The 24,167-nt window shown below is 38.0% G+C and overlaps 1 protein-coding gene across 4 annotated transcripts in view; it reads right to left on the bottom strand.

Annotated features, from left to right (window-relative positions):
• Positions 1-24,167, bottom strand: part of PBRM1 (polybromo 1) — a gene marked incomplete at both ends in the record, with an annotated part of 95,701 nt that overhangs the window by 33,145 nt on the left and 38,389 nt on the right. For 3 of the 4 annotated variants that reach the window (XM_084248153.1, XM_084248151.1, XM_084248152.1), the window contains 5 exons: positions 2,012-2,223; positions 7,504-8,146; positions 9,055-9,160; positions 14,943-15,219; positions 23,254-23,351. In XM_084248153.1, the coding sequence (XP_084104279.1) occupies positions 2,012-2,223; positions 7,504-8,146; positions 9,055-9,160; positions 14,943-15,219; positions 23,254-23,351 (1,336 nt within the window). Of the gene's footprint in view, positions 1-2,011; positions 2,224-7,503; positions 8,147-9,054; positions 9,161-14,942; positions 15,220-21,108; positions 21,154-23,253; positions 23,352-24,167 lie in introns of all 4 variants that reach the window. The other variant, XM_084248150.1, reaches the window with a different exon arrangement.

The raw sequence follows: 24,167 nt of genomic DNA, 5'->3' as shown, positions 1-24,167 counted from the left end.
TTGTACATTTGTGGATTTTCTTTTAGCCTGAAGCTCTTCCTTTAGTATTTTCTTAAAAAGAAGTCTGTAGCAGTGAATTTTCTCAGTTTTTGTGTACCTGGAAATATCTTTATTTTAGTTTCATTTTTGAAGGACAGTTTTGTTGGATATACAATTCTTGGTTCAGTTTTTTTTTTTTTTTCTTTTCAGTACTGTGATCATCATTCTGCTGCCTTTGGATTCCATTATTTCTTATGAACCATTATATTATTGTTTGCTTTGATTTGATGAATCATTCTGCTGCTATCAAGATTTCTTCTTTTAGTAGTTTTATTATGAAGTATCTAGATGTGGTTCTCTCTGTATTTTCTTACTTGATCTTAGAGCTGTGGGTTAATTTTTTTCTTTAAGATCAAATTTGAGGGCCTCCCCGGTGGCGCAGCGGTTGAGCGCTGGGTTGCGAAGCTGCCCGCGGCCTCTGCGGCGCCGGTTCGATCCCCCGGCTGCTCCCCGGCCACCGGAGGAGGATCCCACATGGCGCGCAGACCTCTCCTGCCACCCGCTGCTCCCCTCAGCAGTGTACTTTGGTCCTTCTGCCTGCTCTGCTCCCCACTCTGGCTCTGGTGAATTCGCTCACCCTCCCGCGCTTCTGACTGTACCCAGTGCATGTATAAACAAAACAAACAAACAAACATAATAAATAAATAAATAAATAAAAAGAAAAAAAAAAGATCAAATTTGAAAAATGTTCAGTCATTATATTGTCAAATATTTTTTCTCCCCTTTCTTTCCTTTCTCCCCTCTGGGACATTTTAAGTATACTAGGACACAGGAGACGAGGATTTGCTCCTATCTGTGTAGCTAAGGGTCAGCCAATGATTTAGGTGAAGATTGTACTCAAGCACCTCAGCTATAAGGATTCACCTCTGCTGACTGCATGTGACTTGGGGGATGCATTCAAAGTTGTATTCAAATTTCAAGTGTTACTTAGATTCTATTTTTCATTAGGTTCTCACATCTCCTCTGAAAATGCATAGTTTTCCATTCAGCCAGGGATATGTGGAGAGTTTATCTCAGCTCTTCTATGGCTCTTTAACTTCCAGGATATTTGTCAAATCCAGTGTCACCTCCAGCTATCAAAGTTGCAGGGTTTGCCCCTTTCATTTCTGCATCAATCACTTTTAGCTGTCGAAGACCCACAGACACCCTCCACTCCCACCCCAACACACACACATACACACTCACCATCCTCAATGAGTACATCCCCTCTGGCAGCAAAGCTGATGGGTTCTGCAGCTAGCCCTATGCTGGTAAAATTATTATTCTCACCAACCAGGTTCCTTTCTCTTCTTTTTTGCATATGCCATTGCTTATGAGAATTTTCTTCAAATCAACTTATTTTGTTTTCTTGCCTAAGGAAAAAAAACCCTAAGGAGCAGATTTGATGCTAAAGACTAATATAAGTCTTGGAAAGCCATGTATTCTAGGAATCTATGTGAACTCAAACTCTATTAGAAAAGATCCAATTTCTAATAAAAGTTATCACTGTCAAAATATTTCTAAGCTCTGGCAAGTGACACAAAGCAACATTTTTGGACTAATATAATTAAAATAAAAATTTCCAACTAAGTATGTGATTCAACTAAAATATCATCTACGTATTTGGACCAGAGTATGCATGAGGAGAGCCATGCTACTGAATGACGCACTCACTGCTAAGAATGCTTTCCAGCCACAGCTAGGTTCCTTAGGGTTTTAGCTATCAATAGTTTCAAAAGTTTTAACCTCACACTTGTGAATTAATTGACTATTCCTGAAATACTAGGAAAACAGCTGTGTCACGCATAACTTACAATCTTCTTCAGTCTCATGACCAAATTGATAATGATAAATATTTCCATCTCTGCATATCTATTTTGAAAAAGTCAACACGCTTGGTATGTCTTTACATAGAACTCTTCTCTACAACTATTTAGGAGACCAGCTAGTACAGAATATTTCTTCACAGTTAATAAAATGAAAAGAAACCAACCTCTTTTTTCTTCTTCTCGTTTTAGTTTATCTTCTTCTATTTCTTTTGGTAATTTTTCCTTTTTTTCTTTCTCTACATCATTATGCAAATGTTTTGTGGTATAGCTGAGCGCTGGTGAAAGAAGAATCTCTCCATTTTTGCAGAGTTCATCACGAATTTTAATAAAAAACTGCTGAAGTTCTACCGCATCTTCATATATTTCGGAATCTGTCCTAAAATGGCATCAAAAGTATCCATTGACACACAGGTGACTTCTTTTAAAGACCTCAGTTATATGTTAAATTCTATTAAAGCTTCTTTAACATGTTAATTGATACAACGGTGCTTTTAAAAACAGTTCTAAGAATAGTTCTCAAAATTTGTTAGAATCTTAAGTGTCAATCTGGTTTGGCCTCATGGCATAAGTTTCCTTCTCAAGCTCATGTAAAAGGAAAGCTCTCATACAATTTCCCATGGAGAAACATATCAACTGATTTTAGCAACAGAAGGAGACTGCCAGCATCAAGGCTCAACATCATGTGCAATACTTAGTGGCATCAAATCTTTGGATTACTTTTGACTTTCTCTTAATTGAGAAACCAATACATCAGATAATGTAAAATTTAGGCAATGTTTACTTTCCTCTTTTTGGACCTACATCATGTTTGTCTAGGCTGGTAGGAATCTGCAAATATTTGGACCTAAACTGCAAAGCCATGAGAGAAGCCTACTGTGACTACAGGCCTCAAGAGTCTTCTCCCAGAAATAACTACATAATTCTGGGGAACCAACAGAGGCAACACAGTTAAAGATGAAGCAAACTCATGTTGAAAACTTCCAAGCTTCTTTCCTCATTTATAACATGAAAGGACTGGGCAAAGTAAACTTAAGAATTTAGACCGCAAGAAATCTTATTATCGCTAAATCCAATGAGATCTGAGGCAGTCTAAAATGTAATTTTATTAACTAAGAATACTAGGGCCTGAAAAATTACTCAGAAACATAACCATACACAAATGTCTTAGCAGCAGTTATGCAAACATTTCGGTCAGGGGAGTGTGACAGGTGTGACAAGCCAGGTCAGCTGCTTGCTGACATATCAATAGAGCATAAAACTTAAGTATTAAGTCTCCAGAACACTTCTCATCAGCAAAGGTGAACAGGGGTGGCAAACAATCAAAAACCCTGACCATAATAACCTTAATGTATATTTCTGGAAAGGTTTTAAAAATCTTTTTGCATTACAGAACTACTAATACTTGTGAGGGAAGTAATAAAGTAGTAAAAATAAAACCAAGAAAAGAAGAAACCCCTATGACATTCTTTTGATGACTGTTCTCTAAATAGAGATCTCTGAAGACTGCTCACCTGATATTAAAATTCATTTCATAATAGCCTAAAATTTTAAGTATGAAATTAAAAGTAAAAATGCTTTTGGTACATCCATTACATTAATAGGTAACTTCCTAATTCCATAATGTCACATGGCTTAGTTACAGAAGTTCTGTGTAGTCATTAAATATCTGACACATCCTTTCTGTTTTCTTTATTTAAAGAAAAAATACAAAGAATTTGTTAATCTAAGAGATAAAATGGTCCCTGCATGTGTGAAAACAAAAACCCAAGACGGAAAAGGACTAATCTTAGGGTAAGATTTACATATAAGAAAATAATTCAGTAGAAGATAATACTTAAGATATAGGAGAGACTCTTGTTGCATCCCTTGTGTTTGCCATCCTATCAGTTCCCTGACCCTTAAGAGTCAAAACACTTAGTCCAGGAATAGTGACAATTAAGAAAGTCAACGACCAATTGGCATGTCTGCTCTGTGCTGTTAATGATTACTGCTGATGGGCAAATAACAGTCACCTGAGAGAACTTTTTTCTTCTGCTATGCCTTATTTTAGTGAATGATGTCTGGCAGCCAGTGATGGGTAGGGGTGAATATGACGGTACATTAACACTGTTAAGAGATCAATATGGACACCTACTGCACGTGGATTTCATTAAATTCATGAACTTAATATTTTTTGGGCATCTATGCTCATTATTGGCAATAAAGTAGATAAAGCCACAGTTTATCATTCACTCAACTAATGCATCTCCATCTCAGCAGCATAGGGTTACTCTTAAGTTCTATAGCTTTCCTTTCATTTTACAACAAAGCTCTGGGTATTTGAGTGAAACTAATCATTCTCATACAGTAACCCACCTCCTAGGGCTCAACAACAATAATCTGCTGTCAATGCCAGAACAGTGAAAAGAGATCCTTTTTTAGAGATATAAATATGCTTAATCCTTAAGATGATCATGTCATCTACAACAAACAAAGGTGCTAATAATCTAAGAGACATTTGAAAGACTCATAGAACTAACCCCAAGATGCAACTGGGGGGCCTCCTTAGTGGCGCAAGGGGTTAAGCACCGCACTATGAAGCAATCCGCAGCCAAGCCGTCCTGGGAGCAACCCATATGGCGAGGCAGACCTCTCCTGTCTCACCCAATGATTCCCTCAGCAGTGTATTTCAGTCAGTCTGCCTGTTCTGCTCCCCACTCTGTCTCTGGTGAATCCTCTCACCTCCTGCATCTCTGGCCTGTACCCTAACTCTTGTATGCATAAATAAATAAACCTTAAAAAAATAAATGACGCAACTGGGGGCAGAGAGGAGAGGAAAGGAGTGACTTTAAACCTAATGAGTAAGTAAATGGAGAAGCAGCATAAAGGTCTAAGCTCCATAAAAGCAGGGTTTATCACTTGCTGTATCCAATGCATCCAGAACATGCTTGTAACTGGTAACTACTCAATAAACATTTACTGGGTAATAGAATAACAATAAATGAATTCAAAGTCTGACTGCAAGAAGTCCGTTTCCTTCCATCTTTTTATTTCTCTCCCTACTGTTAAAGAATTTAAGCACCATTTTCCAAATGTGTCACTCCAGGGCCTCTCCAATCTGACCCCAAGCCTACTTGTCTCTTGAACATACCATATGCATTTTCTGACCCTCTCCCTTTATTTATACCACATATCTACAATACCTCCCCTTACTACTCATTTGAATTTTACCTGTTCTCCCACTTTTACCCTGATGTCTTTTGCCTCTTTAAGAGAACTATAGCCCACAGAGTTTCTTACTCCAACACCTTTACTAAATATTAAAATGTTATATGTTGTCTCGTGTCTGAAATTATTTTAACCTAAGAACAGATTCCTTAGTCCAACCATTAAGCTTCAAGCTCTTACAGCTCAACTCTTATGATACAAGCTGTGTTCTATGACTTATGTCTTGGCATAAGGCCAGCAGCAGCCCTCTACAAGTGGAGGACAACATGAGCCACTTTACATATTAGCTGTGTGACTCTGGGTAACATACTGCAGTCTGTGAACCACTTTTTCACATGCAAACTTGGGAAGATTATGACCTGGGATGGCTATTACAAGGGTTAGAGATTATCTACCTAAAGTATTTAGCAAAGTGATTTAGAAAGAGCTTAATAGAAACAGCAAATGTTACTGTTAAATTTTCTTTCAAGATCCAGAAAAAATGCAGGCTTCACAAATTACCCAACTGTAATTACCCCATATCCAGGACCACTACCATTCAGGCCCACCACCTAATTGGTTTAGCTCTCAGTGTAATAGACTGTAAGCTACAGGAAGGCAGGGTCTGTATTTTTACCTTTTTGTATTCTACCAAGTGATTCATAAAGCATATAGACAGTACAACTGCTGAATTGAAACTGTTTAACAGATGAGTATACTATTATTCTGAGACAAATATAAACAGATCAAAATTAAAAGGAAATTTAAGTTTATGCAAATTTAAATTTGATTGCTTCTTTTAGAACACTGAATATCTGCACTAGGCACTTACAGGGAGAAATCTGAGATTTAAGAAAAAAAAAAAAGCCCTTGAAAGCACTTGAAATGGTGATCAAATTTAAATCAGTCTAACCTCAAATTAAGATATCTTAGAGCAGGGTCTCCCTGGTGGTGCAAGGGTAAAGATCTCAGCGCTGTCACTGTGGCAACCTGAGTTTGATTCCTGTGTAGCAGACCTCTCCTGTCTTGCCCGCTGCTCCCCTCAGCAGTGTATTTCAGTGGACCTGCCTGTTCTGCTCCCCACTGTCTCTGGTGGGTCCCCTAACCCTCCATACCTCTGGCCTACACCTGGTTCTTATATGCATTAAAAAAAAAAAACAAAACAACAAAAAAAGTATCTCAAAGCCATTTTTCTTTAAAGCATGCTTGGACTGAATTTAAACTTTAAAAGAAAGTCATGTTATTATGTCTAATTACAAACATTTTATCCTTTAAAAAAACATGTTCTGGGGCCTCCCTGGTGGCTCAAGGGGTTAAGCACAGCACTGTGAAGCCATCCACAGCCTCTACAGCATGAGTTTGATCCCCAGCTGGCCAGGGAGCTACCCACATGGTAGAGCAGACCTCTCCTGTTTCACCTGCTGCTTTCCTCAGCAGTGTGTTTCAGTTGATCTGGCTGTCTGTTCCCCACTCTGTCTGTGGTGAATCCTCTCACCCCCTGCACCTATGGCCTGTACGCCAGTTCTTGTATACATAAATCTTTTTTTTTTAATTTTTTAATTTTATTTTTTTTTATAGAGACATGTTTTATTTATTTATTTATTTGTTTGTTTGATGGTTTGTTTATACATGCACTGGGTACAGTCAGAAGCACGGGAGGGTGAGAGAATTCACCAGAGCCAGAGCAGGGAACAGAGCAGGCAGAAGGACCGAAGTACACTGCTGAGGAGAGCAGCGGGCGGCAGGAGAGGTCTGCGCGCCATGTGGGACCCTCCTCCGGTGGCCGGGGAGCAGCCGGGGATCGAACCGGCGCTGCAGAGGCCGCGGGCAGCTTCGCAACCCAGCGCTCAACCGCTGCGCCACCGAGAAGGCCCTTGTATACATAAATCTTAAAAAAAAAAAAAAAATTCCGGTCCTCCCCTGGTGGCGCAGTGGTTGAACGCTGGGCTGCGAAGCTGCCTGAAGCCTCTGCAGTGCTGGTTCGATCCCCGGCCAAACGTGAGGGTCCCACATGGCGCGCAGACCTCTCCTGCCGCGCCCGCTGCTCCTCTCAGCAGTGTATTTCGTCGGTCTGCCTGTTCTGTTCCCCGCTCTGGCTCTGGTGAATTCTCTCACCCTCCCATGCTTCTGACTGTACCCAGTGCTTATATAAATAAATAAATAAATCTTTAAAAACAAACAAAAAAAGTTTTGTGAAAGACTATATTTTGAATTTATTTTTTTCAATAGATCTACAATTTTGTGTTATTCTTTCTTCTCATTGGCCCTAACCTAGATGATTTAGTAGTATTCCTACTATCCTTCAAAGAATACACTTGCTCTCTACAAGTTTTGCCTAGAATTCAAAATAGTACCCGACCAAATTATTATCACATACCAAAGCTGAAATAGTATATCAAAGCAGAATTCTTTCTTCTGTTTTGCAATAAATATCATACTTTCTCAAAAAGAAATGGCTTTGAAAACATACCGATTCATCCTTCTTGCTCTTTCCAATACTTCAAACATATGCTCTTGAAATAAATCAAGGCGCCGGTAGCGATTGTTTTCAACATTCTTTCTAATTATGTCAAAAGTAAGAGGAGGTTTGTTTGGAAAGTTGGGATCCACAGCAGGAATTTCTGCCAAGGAATCACTGTAGCATCTTCCTTCATCATCCTGATGACTCATGACTGACACAAAAAGATTGTGGATAAGCTCTTGAATGAGCAAAGTTACATTTGGAACATGAGAGTCCTCATCTCCTTCTAGGTCTCTTCGAGTTTCAAGCAAGACTTTGTGTAGGACAAGGGCATCTTTGTAGATCAAAGACTCAGGTTCATTGTATGTACAAGCATTGTTGAACATCATGACAAAGTCTTCAACCATGGAGTCTATGTCTTGGTATTTATTGGCCATCATGTGACTTCGAATTTTCTCCATGTCCATGGGCTTTTTAATAGTCAAATAGTAGTCAGGCAACTCGGATCTGGAGGGAAGTCTTAGAAATATGGCACTGAGGCGGCGACCCCTCTTATCAGTATAGTTCTTTACAGCTTCATAGACTTCATTTAGTTTCTGCTGCATTGGAGTCATGTATTTTGATTTTTTAGGAGAAACACCACTCTTCCTACCTAAGGAAAGAGAATTAATGCTAAATGGATAAAATGAAATAAACCTAAATTTGTATAGTTTATAAAACAAAAAAAGAGATTATTTTAAACTGATGTGTAAAACACAGTAATTAAAGACTTAAAAAGTTTAAAAAGGTGTGTCCATAAATAGTAGAATAAAAGGCTTTTATTTCTGCAAACCTATAATTCCTCCATGAAAAGATAAAATGCTTGTTAACAAGATTTATTCAGCAATAAATCAAAACCAAAGCTATTACAAAATTTTGTTTATAGTCATTTCATATAAAAAAGTTTATTTTTCAACTTTTTAGGTAACTAAAGAAACATTGATAACCTCATTCTCATTTGCGTGGTGTTTATTTTATTGTATTTACATATTTTAAGTAAGACAGATACTGCTTTTTAACTCCAAGGTACTAATTACTTTTGCCATATTCTGTTCTCTCACAGCTTTTAATAAAACAACCATCTACAGACCATACTCACAAAACAGCTGAATTAACTTTCAGTACAGAGTCTGGTCATCTCTAACCTCTCAAATACTGTCTAGTAGGAGATACTGGGATTCATTTCTAATTTTAGTGATCAGCAAACAAATCTACCAAAAAAAAATCTCCCACTGTCACTGCCCTCTTCCAGGACTCATGTATCAATAAAATATCTATTCTTACTATTTAACATTTACAAATTGTCCACTACATTCAAGAAAGTGAGCAAAACCCTTGAGATTGTATTCTAACTCTTTGCAACAATTTAACTATTATAAACACAAAAGTTTGAAAAGAGTGAAGAAACTGCATGCTGCAGTGCTAATGAGTTCAAATATATTCACCAATTAAATATTTGAGTAAACCAGTAATCTACACTTGACAGACTAAATAGAATAACAAAGTGTGAGGCTGCCTTACTAAGCTTGAGTTTGGGAGAAGCCATGTCGTCATCATCAGGCAGTGGGCCGAGCTCTTTCCTTTTATCCTTAAGTAACTTCTCCAGGATGTGCGCATCGTTGTATACCTATATTTCATAGATATTTAAATTATTTTTAATTTTAAATTGAAAAGTGAAATATATATACCCACAAAAAAATTAAAAAAAAAAAAAGGGCCAGGCTGGTTGGGGGCTAAATAAAAAAGCACTTAAGCTCACGGCAGAACAACAAAATCACATCTCTGGCGTAGAGCTAGGTTTCAATTTGCTGGTAGCTTAAGCTTTGCAGGTGATTAGGGGGCAGACATACACATTACAGTTTGAGAACTACTGTAGTAGAGTAACTGTCAGCTTTAACAGAAGTTTTGAAACATACTTAGATGTGCTATTTTCTTCAAACATCTGTTTTACCAAACCCTCAAGGTAGCAGACTTAACTCAGTGGAAATCAATGATTTAAAAAAATTTGATAATTGGAGAGCAGTATCTTAAATATTCTTAAATCCCAAAGCTGGGTTGAGTCTGGAATCTCATCTACAAATATGCCTCCTGGCCTCCCTGGTGGCGCAAGGGGTTAAGCATCACATGATGAAGCAATCCACAGCCTCTGCAGCACGAGTTTGATCCAGCCGGCCAGGGAGCTACCCACATGGTGCAGCAGACCTCTCCTGTCTTGCCCACTGTTCCCCTCAGCAGTGTATTTCACTCAGTCTGCCTGTTCTGCTTCCCACTCTGTCTCTGGTGAATCCTCTCACACCCTGCACCTCTAGCCTGTACCCCAGCTCTTATATGCATAAATACATAAATCTTTAAAAAAAAATAAAATAAAAACTCCTCCTTAGGTTCTCTCTCTGAAGACTGAATCAAGGGATGTAATGTAGTCAAGAACAAAGTACTCACCCTCTCCCCACAAAGCCCTATTCTCCCTGACCACTATCAGAGCAAGGGGGCAGAGAGAACAAGTGCTCTCAATCTTCTCTGGTCACCTTTCTTAAGTGTGGCTTTTTTTTCTATCAGGGACAGACAAGAAGCACATTAGTCAGTGACACTGGGGAAGTGAACTCCTGTGATAGAGAATCATTTCTCTAATCACAAGCACCCTCAGTAAATTTTATTTTTTAAAAATTTATTTATATAGGGCCTCCCCGGTGGCGCAGCGGTTGAGCGCTGGGTTGTGAAGCTGCTCGCGGCCTCTGCGGCGCCGGTTCGATCCCCGGCTGCTCCCCGGCCACCAGAGGAGGGTCCCGCATGGCGCGCAGACCTCTCCTGCCGCCCGCTGCTCCCCTCAGCAGTGTACTTCGGTCCTTCTGCCTGCTCTGCTCCCCGCTCTGGCTCTGGTGAATTCTCTCACCCTCCCGCGCTTCTGGCTGTACCCAGTGCATGTATAAACAAAACAAACAAACAAATAAATAAATAAATAAAGCATGCCTCTATTAAAAAAAAAAAATTATTTATATATATGTGTATTTTTTTCCACACCATTGTTCATTTTTGTACAATGCATACTTGTATGCTTTCTCCTTTCAGGTGTATTCCCTATAAAATGCCCACCACTAATTCATCCGTGAATCGTCACATAGTCTCTTGCGCTCTTCCCTCCCTTGTTTTGATCTCTCTCCCTCCCGCTCCACTGCAGAATGTCTGATTTATAGTTGTCTGCTAGTAAACACTTTAAATTCAAATGTAATAGCTAAAAAAATAAATGTTTGAAAATGTTATTTTAATATAACAATTCAACTTTCTTTCACAGCAAAAGGTTGAACAGATTAAGCAACTTCTCTTCATTCTTTTTCTTATGACTTGCAGCATAATTTTTTTAAACTCAGAAATGTGCAGAATCTTCATTATTTTTTTTTATCACCACTGGCCCTGTGTCTTCCTGTTCCTTTCCCTCCCCATTCTTGTTTAACCTCAGGGCCTTCAGGATGTTTATTACTGTGCACTAGTTTTTAAGTATTTTTTTTTTTTAAAGTTTTTTTTTTTTTTTTTTTGTATAGAGGCATGCTTTATTTATTTGTTTGCTGGTCTGTTTGTTTGTTTTGTTTATACATGCACTGGGTACAGTCAGAAGCGCGGGAGGGTGAGAGAATTCACCAGAGCCAGAGCGGGGAGCAGAGCAGGCAGAAGGACCGAAGTACACTGCTGAGGGGAGCAGCGGGTGGCAGGAGAGGTCTGCGCGCCATGTGGGACCCTCCTCCGGTAGCCGGGGAGCAGCCGGGGATCGAACCGGTGCCGCAGAGGCCGCGGGCAGCTTCGCAACCCAGCGCTCAACCGCTGCGCCACCGGGGAGGCCCTTTAAGTATTTTTTAAAAATATTTATTTATTTATGCATAAAAGAACTGGGGTACAGGCCAGAGGTGTGGGGAGTGAGAGGATTCACCAGAGACAGAGTGGGGAATAGTACAGGCAGACTGACTGAAATACACTGCTGAGGGGAGCAGCAGGCGAGTCAGGGGAGGTCTGCTGCGCCATGTGGGTAGCTCTCTGGCTGGGGATCAAACTCATGCTGCAGAGGCTGCGGATAGCTTCACAGGTTGCATCTTAAGCCCGTGCGTCACTAGGGAGGCCCTGAGTATTTTTTTTTAAATGAAAACAGTTATTTTTATTTATTGATGCATACAAGAACTGGGATGTAGGCCAGAGGTGCGGTGGGTGAGAGGATTCACCAGAGATACAGTGGGGCGCAGAACAGGCAGATCCACTGCAATACACTGCTGAGGGGAATAGTGGGTAAGAGACAAGAGAGATCTGCTGTGTCATGTGGGTCAGCTCCCCAGCCAGGGACTGAAGTCCTGTTGCACTGGCTGGCAATAGCTTGATAGCGAGGAGACTTTAACCCCTGCACCACCAGGGAGGCTCTTTTTAAGAGTGTTTTGAATAACTGAATTGTCTGCTAAATAAATATATTATCTGCTATTAAATATCCTCACTTATTTTGGCTGCACATAATTCTTTCAAATTCCTTCCATTTTCTTGAAAATGGCTGCATTTCATACTTTCTTAAAGCTAAATAATATTCTATGGTTTGTATATACCACATTTTCTTTTTTTTTTTTAAAGATTTATTTATTTTTATACAAGAACCAGGGTACAGGCTAGATGCGTGGGAGGGTGAGAGGATTCACCAGAGACAGAGCGGGGAACAGAACAGGCAGACTGATGAAACACACTGCTGAGGGGAGCAGCGGGAGAGACAGGAGAGGTCTGCTTTGCCATGTGGGACTCTTGCTGGCCGGCTGGGATCAAACCCGCGCTGCAGAGGCAGTGGATAGCTTCACAGCTCAGCGCTAAACTGCCTGTGCCACCAGGGAGGCCCCTACACCACATTTTCTTGATCCAGCTGTCTACTGATAGACATTTAGGCCACTTCCATGATCCATCTATAGTAACTACTGCTGCTATATACACTGTGGAACACAGCAGGGTTTTTGTTGACAGTTTCATATTCTATAGGTATGTGCCCAAGAGTGGGATTACCGGGTCATCTGGTATTTCCACTTTTACTGTTTTAAGATAAATCCAGCTTGCTTTCCATAATGGCTATACCAGTTTACATTCCCACCAAGAGTAATAAAAAGGTTCCTTTTCTCCCATATCACATCCTCTCCAACACTTACCGTTGGGGATCTTTTTTTTTTTTTTTTTTTTTTGTGGGACCCTAGCCGGTGGCTGGGGATTGAACCTGCGCTGCAGAGGCTGCGCGGGCAGCCTCACAACCCAGCGCTCAATCAGTGCGCCACCAGGGGAAGCCCCCAATTGGGGATCTTTTTAATATGTACCATTCTCATGGGTATGAGATGGTATCTCACTGTAGTTTAAATCTTCATCTAATTAGAAGTGGTGAGTATTTTTCATGTCTTTTGGCCTTATGATGTTCAGTTTGGAGAACTGTCTGTTCATATCTGCTGCCTATTTGTGAACTGGTTTATGTGGCTCTTTGTTGTTAAAATGTATGAGTTTGTTAATATATCATGGATATTAATCCAATTATTAGTTTTCTATTGTGTGAGTATTTCTCCCATTCTGTAGGGTATCTATTTAATCATCCTGTAATTTTCTTTAAAGATTTGTTTACTTATGCATAGATGAACTGGGGTATAGGCCAGAGGTGTAGTGGGGTGAGAGGATTCAATAGAGACAGAATGGGGAGCAGAACAGATGGATCTACTGAAATATACTGCTAAAGGGAGCAGCAGAAGAGACAGGAGAGGTCTGCTGCGCTGTATGTTGGTTAGCTCTCTGACCAGGGTTCAAAACTCAGGCTGTAGCGGTGATAGCATGACAGCACTGAGACTTAAACCCCTACGCCACCAAGGAAGCCCCTGCATCGTGTAACTTGAGGTAATCCCAATTGTTTATTTTTAATTCCCTTGCCTACCGGTTGAATCCTAAAAAGTATCTTTATTGCTGATATCATGGAACATATCACCAATGTTTTCCTTTATGCATTTTATTACTGTAAGTCTTATATATAAATCTTTAAGCCATTTGGAGTTTGTGATTGGTATTAGTAATACAAATTCATTCTTTCACATGTGGCTTTTCAGATTTTCCCTGCATGATTTACTAGACACTGTCTTTTTCCCTATGGTATGGTCATGGATGCTTTATCATATTAGGTGATGATATGAACATAGATTTATCTCTGGGTTTTGAATCTGTTCTAGTGATCCATTTATCTGTTTCTGTGGTAATACCATGTTGTTTTTAATATTACTGCTTTATATTATATTTGAAGTCAGATAACATGACACAACCCTATTTTTCTTAGAGCTGCTTTTGAGGTCTTTTGTGGCTCCACATAAATTTCAATTTTTTTTTTTCAGTTTCTTTGAAAAATACAGCTAATGGGCTTCCCTGGTGGCTCAGGGGTTAAAGTATCAGTGCTATCAAGCTATCGCCAGGCACTGTGGCATGAGTTCGATCCCTGGCCAGGGAGCTAACCCACATGGAAGAGCAGACCTCTCCTGCCCCATTTGTTGCTCCCCTCAGCAGTATATTTCAGTGGCTCTGCCTGTTCTGCTACCCACTCTGTCTCTGGTGAATGCTCTTAACCCGCCACACCTCTGGCCTACACTCCAGTTCTTATTTGCATAAATAAAAAAAAATAAATCTTTAAAAGAGAAAAAGAAAAATATTGGTAGTATTTTGTTGGGGATTGCGTTAAATTTTCATTTTAGGCAGGATCATCATTATGTTGTCCTCCCCATCCACAAGCATGGGATATTTTATTTCTAGGAGATTTAAAGTAGATAAAGGCTATGAAATAGAAAGAATATCAAAGAAGAATGCATCTCATCTATACACATAAGAAACTAAGATATTTTATAATAAAAGCAATTATTTTGAGGTACATTTATGGGAAAATCTTGATTCTTACACAATCATACCATTTTATGGTCTATCCTTAGAGAAATAGGACCATTGAAGAGAGTAATAACAATGATAAAAGATTTTAATGCCCTGACTTTCAATTGAATGCTTATTCAAAGACTATTCTTTAGGCTCTGCACATTCTATAGGCTCTGCACATCCAGGCTATTCTATAGGCTCTGCATATCATCTCATTTAAATCCTCAACAACCCCAATACAAGTATTATTACTATTTCCTATATACAGATGAGGAAAACAAGGCTGAGAAGAACGTTACACAGGGATAGGCAGATCAGATTTCAAATATAGGTGGTAAAATCTAGAGTATAAACTTTTATAGCACACTGCAACTTCCACTTAAAACAGTAAAGTATTAACCCTAGTCATGGAGAAGAAAAACCTACATTAGGAATCTTAGCCCAGCCTCTCAAAATCCATTATTCTCCCGGCACCAAAAGAAAATGTATGTAACTCCAGGATTCCCACACATCCTTACCTGTGAGCCCTCTTCATTGTAATGCCTTGCATTTCGGAACATCAGTTTCATGTCTTCTATCATTCCTTCTTCCCCTGTGTATTTGTCATTGCGAATGTTATGCTCAATTATTTTCAAGTCCATTGGCTCCAAGATGATTTTATAATAATCAGGATAGTCCTTTTTAGATGGTTTAACCATAAACAGATCACAAAGTCTTCTGCCAGAACCTGGCTCTCGAGCTTCAAGAACAACATTGAATAAGATTTTCATTCGCTGCTTTCTTATGTTCTTTTTACTGTGGAAGGGAAAGGTAGAAAATGGGGAAAATGAGAACAGGTTTCAATTTTCTTTATATAAAGATGAGCATGAAATGAAACAAATTAATTTTGTGGTCAGTGCTTCATAATGATTATAATTTATTGAGTATGCATGCCACAAACACAATCAAAATGCTGGAAGCTATAAATGAATATTAGGAAAATTTCCAAAATATTTAAAATAGAGTGATCCTGGCAAAAACAAAAGGTAAAGTTGTTTAGAATATTATGAAATACAATGCTTGAAAACAGATTTTGTCTGCCACCCAAAGAGAATAAAATTCTATTGTCGACTGAAAAACACTTTTTCCTTTTAAGATGAATAGAGCAAAATGGAATAAGCCTACTAATTCCCTACTGTTATCAATGGTTCTCATTTCCAAGCAAAAAACCAACATACAAAACACAAACACACACATATGCACACACAAAGCAAAGTATTCCATTTCTTAAGATAACCACATTTAAACACATGTATATCCTAGTGACCAGAAAACTTAAAGGAAGGCTGTCTGTCAAACTAGTGTCTCTATAGTACACACAGGTTTTTCTAGCATGTATCCTGTTAGGGCCAGTCCTGCTCTCTGTCCTTCATTAGCATTATCCCACAATCCCTACCTAGCTTTAAAAAAAAAAAAAAAAGTTCATCTGAATTCTCAAGTAAATTTTCATCCTTGGCTATGAATCCTTCCCTGTCTTGTTCTCCAAATTCCCCTACTAAGATGTGACGCTAAGAAACAGAATTGAGTGGTATAAAACAAAGTAAATGGGAATACAGATTAAAGCCTGAGTTTAAAAGGGTCCAAGTGAAAAAATATATATGGTCTAGTCCCCAGATTGTTGCAGAAACTGGCTCAAGAGAAGCCAAATGATTTGCCTAGAGAATTATTAGAAGAAATGATCTTTCAAGATGATTGGATGATTGCTTCTATGTCTTCAGTACACAGAAAAAGAAATAGCCAGCCTCAAATCAGTAGTCTCCAAGTCAATGGTTAGATAGGTAATAATAAGAACAAGATTTAATTTCTATTCAATAAACGCTAAGATTCTATAATATAGTACGTAGAGGTAAATAATTTTTTGAATCTGTTTCCTGTCCTATGAATGGAAGTTCATTGCTTATGTAAAGTTGGGGTCAAATAGGTCTCCTAGTCTTCTGGACCACTCACTGTACTTCTGGGTCACGAAGAAGCAAAAGGCCCAATATTTTTCTCTCCATGGTTTAAAAAATGCTTTCAAAAAACTCAAATGAAGAAAATTAACAGACAAGAAAAGAAATACCTATCCTTAAGCCAAAAACATCCCAGATAGTCTTATTTTCCTAATATGGTGCCCATGCAACTTGAAAGAGATCCAATTAGGAAAGAAAATGAAACGGTTTCCCAAAGTTGGGGTCATCCTCATCACCTGTGTCTTCACAAGGATTGTTCATGTCCTTTGGTGACATGGGAAGCCCTCCTGCCATTTCTTCTTCTTAGTATTTTTGGGTTTCTGTGTCAAGGGAGTGAGTACTAGAAAAAGCTTAGATAAAGTTTCATGCAGTAGAAACTATTTCTCCAAAGAAAAAGGGGCAATGAGAGGAAGAAGTCTTTTTTTTTAAAAAAAATTTATTTATTTATGCAAGAACTGGGGTATAGGTCAGACGCGTGGGAGGGTGAGAGAATTCACCAGAGACAGAGTGGGGAGCAGAACAGGCACATGGACCAAAGACACTGCTGAGGGGAGCAGCAGGTGATGCAGGAGAGGTCTGCTGCACCATGTGGGTATCTCCTTGGCCGGCCTGGAATTGAACCCGCTCTGCAGAAGCTGCAGACAGCTTCACAGCGTGGCGCTCAACCCATTGCACCACCCCACCAGGGAGGCCCAAGAGGAAGAGGTCTCTTACTCTAGTACTTGAGCAAGCTGATAATGAGAGGTGAACTTTGGGACAAAACCCCATTACTAGATATTTAATACTACCTTAGGGCCTCCCGGGTGGCGCAGCAGTTGAGCGCTGGGTTGCAAAGCTGCCTGCAGCCTCTGCAGCGCTGGTTCGATCCCCGGTTGCTCCCCGGCCACCGAGAGGAGGGTTCCACATGGCGTGCAGACCTCTCCTGCCGCCCGCTGCTCCCCTCAGCAGTGTACTTTGGTCCTTCTGCCTGCTCTGCTCCCCGCTCTGGCTCTGGTGAATTCTCTCACCCTCCCACGCTTCTGACTGTACCCAGTACTTGTATATATAAATAAATCAATCTTAAAAAAAAAAAAAAATACCACCTTAATACCACATCTGGGCACAGATTAGAACACAGATAAATTTAATTCTGAACTTGATTTGAAATCACAAAAATCTATACTTAAAACTATTTAAGTCAGATAAGAGTCTTTAGGTCTCACTTGTGAGGAAGTGAGAAGGCTGAACTTCTAAAGGAAGACTTAGGAATTTAATTGTGAAGTCCCGCGCTTAAAGGATCTTTTCAATAATCAATACAGAGAGAAATCACTCCTCATTCCAGGAATTCTAAGCAAAACAGCTGAATCAAGGCCCTTACCTAAGTCAAGAGATCAGCACTACTCCATTTCTGTTTCCAGGACACCACTTTCAGTTACCATTAAGCTTTTCTTTTTGAAGCCACAGATACTCTCATTTGAAAGTGAGTCTAATGCAGATTTTTATGAGATTTTTGAAGAATTTTTGACTGAATTTTAGGGAAAATACTGACCAAAAAAGGGCAAGTGGTCCATTTTTCCAAGTCCAGTAATTCTGACATTGGCAGCTTTGATGCAATATATTCAAAATATGGAATCTAATTGTATATAACAAACTAATAATCAAAATTTACTCTTTCAGGATATATTACTAATAGTATCCTCCTCCATTTATATCATTCACTCTTTAAGAGAGTGATGTGTAATTAGTTTTCATTCTCTAAGTCAAGAAAAACTTTACTAAGATCACTTATGATCTTCTTTGAAAAAACCAAGTTTTGTTACTGTGTTCACATTTTCCAGATATTTATATTGCCTGCAAGACTGAGAACCACTGGCCCATTACTTTGAATTTGGCTGCCAAGAAAAATCAGAGCTAAACTTCATGCTTTTATAATCAACTGTATTGACTAAGGTAGCTGTTATATTTTACTTTCTCTTTTTCCAGTATGAACAATGAACTTTATTATATCCTACTTTTTTGAAAGTAACTTCAAGTACTTTTGAAATGAGGTAAACGCTATGCTACAAAAAGATAGCTATTATATCCCTCTATTTGATACTTTCCAGTTACTGTTGTCAACATCACTTTGCTCTTCACATTCTTATTAGAATTCCTCTATCCATATTATCTCCCTTTCTTTTTCAGACCTGTAACAGTTTGCTTGCTTTTCTCTATGTTGGGTAATATGCATTAAAATTATATCCCAGAAAAAAAAAAAAAAAAGTTGAACTAAAAAAAAAAAAAATTATATCCCAGATCTTGAAACTGGCATAATCATTCTTCTTTTTAATTGTTAACTTTGAAATGTACTAAAGTAAAATACAACTTACAGTAACTTAAAACCAGTTCATTACTGCACTCAAAGGTGCCATACTTAAGGGATACCAATTCAGATAACAGACACTGTCATAATAAATGCACATTTCCAGGATTTTATAGGAAATAGGCCATAAAGAATCCTGTGCTAGCAACAGCAGTATATTACAGCAATTTTCTAATATATGAAGGTCAAGCATCTTGAGAAATGGTGCTCTTTCTAATTTGTACAATAATTATGAGCTAGTAGAGGCTCTGTTCTGCTTCCCCAATTTTACAGGATTACCACCAATTCCATCCCTCAACCTAGCCTGAAACACAGGAATCATTGTGTCTTTTTTGTTTCCCTTAAATTATTGCCACAGCCCTTCCAGATAAAATGTTCTCTTCTAAATTTTCATATTATAAATTTTGTCCTGACCCTCGTACTTTGTGGTTGACCACTTTCTCAAATGTTTTTATCATTAGTCTTGCTCTAACGATATGATTTATTATTAGGTATATTCACATTTTCATTTATACATACATAAAATTCTCATTTATAGTTAAAATGAAAATTTCTACCATTGCCAAGGACTATGTTTAAACACCTATATGCATTCTTATTTAACCCTCAAACTCTAAGAACCAGGTGCAATTATTATCCCAGCTTTGCAGATATAAAAAGGGAGGATTAGAGGTCAAGTGAATACCAAAGCTCATAAAGGAAGTAATGATCAGAACTCAGACTGAGTCAACTGATAATTCCCAGGTTGCTTTTACTATGTTCTTCCTCTTTTCTAAAAGTTAGCACTTACCAGAAGTCTCTCCAATTAAAGTCAACCCTGTTCACAGGCTTCATGTTTTCTGAGCATTGAAGTCCCTAGACCTTCAAGCTACCCACTGTTAAGCTAATTTAACATTTTTCTTTCACAAGGCTTGTACATTTCATCTCCAAGTCTTCAAGGGATAAAATCTTTTCATATATCTTTTCCAAAGAATATCCCCAGTCCAGTAACATCTGACTAAAACCAAAATAAATCTACCAAGCCTTGATGTCAACAGGAACTACTTTCAGAAAATAATCAGAGCTACATTTACTGAGTACACTGCACCCGGGCCCAATTGTCCTAGTTATAAGAATTTCACACATATTACCTAATCAGGCCCTCATAGCAACTCTGTGTATACAGTGTCATAAACTCCTTTTTCAGATAAGGAAAATGAGATGAGGTTCAGATCACAGAGTTTATAAGAACAATGGGGATTTGAATTTAGGAAGTCAGGCTATTGAGCTCAGTTGGGGGTTATAACACCACTCCACAATGCTCTACATTTCTATTTCTACTACTGTACAATCAGTGTTATACATTATGAATAATGTAAGAGAAATATAATCCAAGAACTTTTCTTAAAATTTACCACCTAAGAAAACTTTCCTTAAGAAAAATACTAGGAAGAAGATTATGACAATACAGGGCTACATCTGGTAGCAAAATGTACATAATTTTAGAACAACTAACTTTCAAGCAAAGCATATTACCTAATGACTACTTGGGTGATCATGCAACATTTCTACATAACTACACAATTTTGAACCTTATACATTGTTAACTTGATTTCATAATTTACTTTTTTCAACCTGCCTCTTTTTCTGGTAAGTTCCTAGCAGGTAGAGGTAATGACTAAATATTCTCCTTTATGACTGCTAAGATTGGAGTTTGTTGCTCTGCAAGCAATGACACACCCTGAATTGTAGGTAGCAAAGGTGAAAATAAAAGCACCACACAAGTATCAGACTATAACATGACAATTCATAGGTGGTTTTTAAAATAGTAAGTAACATGCAAAAGAATGGATGCTTTTAAAGAAATAAAATGTGGACAAGATCAGAAACTGAAGAAATGTTTTCATGCTTGGGAAACACTAATACAATGCCTAAGTAGCAACACAGACTGACATTACTTGGATTGTCACAGTGATTTTGACACCCCCCCCCCCGACATTCTCCATTCTCCATGCTGTAAAAGACATCCTTGAAAGGAAATCAGCACCCATCAGCCCCTGGATACTGGCAACAATACCACTTTCTTAGCCCCAATCTTTTGTTGCAGAAGCACAGTCACAATGATTGGTGAGGGGCTTGCTGCCCCTGGCAAAGATAGCAACAAATTATCATATCTAAGCTAAATAATTCTGAATTCATTTTATTAACTATCCTTCTAAATTATACTGCTTTCTTTATTCACAAAATAAACTAGTACCCACATATAAACTGTTACTTAACATATTTAAGGTTTCCCTTTTCACCTAATCAGTACTGACCATGGCACAAAAGTCACACTTTTAAAAATATGTTTATGCATAAAAAAGGACTGCACACCTGGAGAGCCTCCTGAGACCCAACATCTCATTGTCAAGAGTGTTCCTGGGAAAGCAGAAACAAACATTACATGTGAAGAGAAATAAAACAAGCAACATTGGAGGGTCAAGTATAAACCAAATATGGTTGAGGAAAAAAAAGGGTATTCAGTCCAAAGGATAAAAGATATTAAGAATACCTGAAACATTTCAACATGGAAGACAGTGGATTTTTAGGTAGTGGGGTGGGGGAGAATGCACTCCCAGAATGAAGAAAACATACCCACATTAATTTTCTTTCTGTTTTTGATATTAAAAAAAAATAAGGCAAAGAGAGAATCATAACAATAGTTAGAGGTCAAGGCAGTGGTACTTGGAAAAGTTGGCCCCGACTTCTCTGGACAAGCTTAACTTAACCTATTAGGTTGCTGTGTGCCTGAATTCTGGAGAACTCTGACTATTGATAAATGCTCTTAACATAACTGCCTCCTATAAGTCTCATTATGCTAATCCTTTGTCACTGTCTAAAATATGGGCTTACTTCTCTCAAACTCTTAACAATCACTCATGCCTGTATTTCAAAAACCCAGGTATGTCCTTTCATTGTCGTATCTATAATTTATACTTGTTCTTCTGTGATTTTTCATTTTTATTATACAAAACACTTCCTAGAAAACTTGTTCACAGACACTTTTCATCTGAAATAGGATTTTATTATTTTTACAAACATAATGTTTAATTTTCTTTTTATGGGAGTTTTTAATATAATAACTTTGATTTGACTTAGGTTGTTTCACCAACTACAAGCCACAGAAATAGGTAATTTTTTCAGGATCTGGTCTGGGTTAATACTTCCTTGGAACTGTTTTAACACTCAACTAGTTTAGGATCTCTCTTTTCATTCAGTGCTGGCACAAATTGTACCATCCACTTTTGCCTCCATTACCTTCTTTGCCTGAGAAGTTTTTATCTTTGATTGGTGACTGATCTGGAAAACACAGGTGATGCTGTAGTAGAGTTATATAATTACACTCAAAGATGTTCTTGACTTGATGTCTCTGATCTGGTTTCACATTTTTCCTCCGTTGTCCCTGGTATAACAAGGAATTAAGAACTTGGAAGGACGAAATTCATAGGCTGGTAGTGGAGGAAACTCACATCTCAGGGTACCGTGGCATAGCATAGCAAAGTTATTTTAATAGCTGAAAAAATTTTCCCAAATGCTTTCTATAAGAGGGAAAAATAGGACAGCTTCTTTTTTCTAAACAAATTTTATAAATCCTCTGATTTTCATGGATCTATTAACACATGAATAGAATTGTGCCAACAGTTACTAATGACTTCTTTATTAAACTCTGAATCTGTCAAGTTAATACTAGGGATGCATTCTTTCTTGTTTAAGATGTCTTCGTTGGATTGACTTTTGAGAAGGTGAGACAGTTATGGTTGAGGGAGACTATGGGGTTCCACAAAGGCCAAGCAAGAGGAATTCTGTGTGAGAGGTGTGGACAAAAGAGATGGTCTTGCATGATGCTTTATAGAAATCCAGCTTCAGAATCTCATATTAAGATGCTTTTCAATAAAACCCATGAAAGAAAGGTGGTGTTAGGGGGGTTGAGAAAAAAGTTAAAAAGAAAAGAAAACCAAAAATCTAGCTTAACATTTTAGAAACTACCAGAAGTCATGGCTTGATATTTTACAATCAGATATCCTTAAAATGGCAAATAAAGATCAAAAACAAGGAAAAACAAAGGGGAAATAAGAGTAATGTCTTACTTTACTGCAGTTGTAGTATCAAATTTCTCCTTACCTTTCCTAATTCATATTCCATCTTTGCATCTCACTATGTAGTAAACTGCCTAAATTAGATTTAAATGGCACTTTAAAAATGCCACATCAAAACAAAGTAACATGGACAGCAAAAAGATAAAACATGTTTTTCTAGGCTACATTAAGTAGTTGACATTTTTATCTAAGTGATCTAAAAGCAATAAAGTACTTGTCCAAAAAAATGCATTAGTCATACAAATTAAATATGAATTCTAAAAGATGTTATCGAATATTTAAAGATTTTAAGAGACCCCATACATGCAAACATTTTTTTGTACTTATCTAAAATAAAATAAATAGCAACTGAGACTACATCTCCAACTGTAAGAGTTTATACCTTTTTCTTTTGGCACTACCAGTATCAGAGGTAGCTGAAGAAATCATGCTGTCTCCATCCTCAATGTCATCTCTCCTAGCAAGTTCCTTCTTCTTTGCCTAAAACAGAACAGATCCTGGGAATCAAGCTCACTCAACTGAACACACCTAGAATATATGACTATTATATAGCCAGAACGCTATGTCATTATATATGCTATTATATATGCTCTCTCTATATATACTATTATATAGAGCCAGACATATCAGATTCACTCAGAATATTATAACCATGAGTAGGACACAAAATTAAAGTGTCATTAAATATTTTCAATAACCAATTTTATAAAAGGATGTATTAAGAGAAAAATAGGTCAAAACAATGAATCCAAAGAGTTTAGAAATCATGGTAGCTAAATTGCATTTAAGACTAACAAAGGAGACCTACTGTTCTCTAAAAGCACAGAGCCAAGTTGTAAGGGCATCCTACTCTTGTGGTCATATTTAAGTAAAGTCAACTCAAATAGAGCCTTTGTAGCTTAACAACAGCTTGTGTGGTTAAGAAGAAAGTTTAATGTGAGAGGTGACAGAAGATATCTACTTTTCAACACATGCATTTTTAAAGAGCTGCCAAATAGAACTGAAAGTTGAACCATGGTAAACTTAGAGAATACACAGAGTATTGTAAAGGAAATTCTTGAAATCCACAGCACTAATCATAGTGTTGACCATACAAAATAAAAATTCTACAGGTGATCTAAAATTGCTTATTTCATTGCTTCCTTTCTCTGATTTTTTCTTTCCTCTGATTCTCTTTTTAGAAGAGTCTACCAATAAACTGACAGACACAATTTGTAGCTCATATATAAGCCTTTTTTGGTCTCAAAACCTCCTAATAATCTGTGACCTCAGATGCGCTCTAAGATGTGCTCTCAG

Source organism: Talpa europaea (assembly GCF_964194135.1).
Source record: "Talpa europaea genome assembly, chromosome: 11".
Taxonomy (NCBI): Eukaryota; Metazoa; Chordata; class Mammalia; order Eulipotyphla; family Talpidae; genus Talpa; species Talpa europaea.
This window is presented reverse-complemented; position numbering and strand designations above follow the sequence as displayed.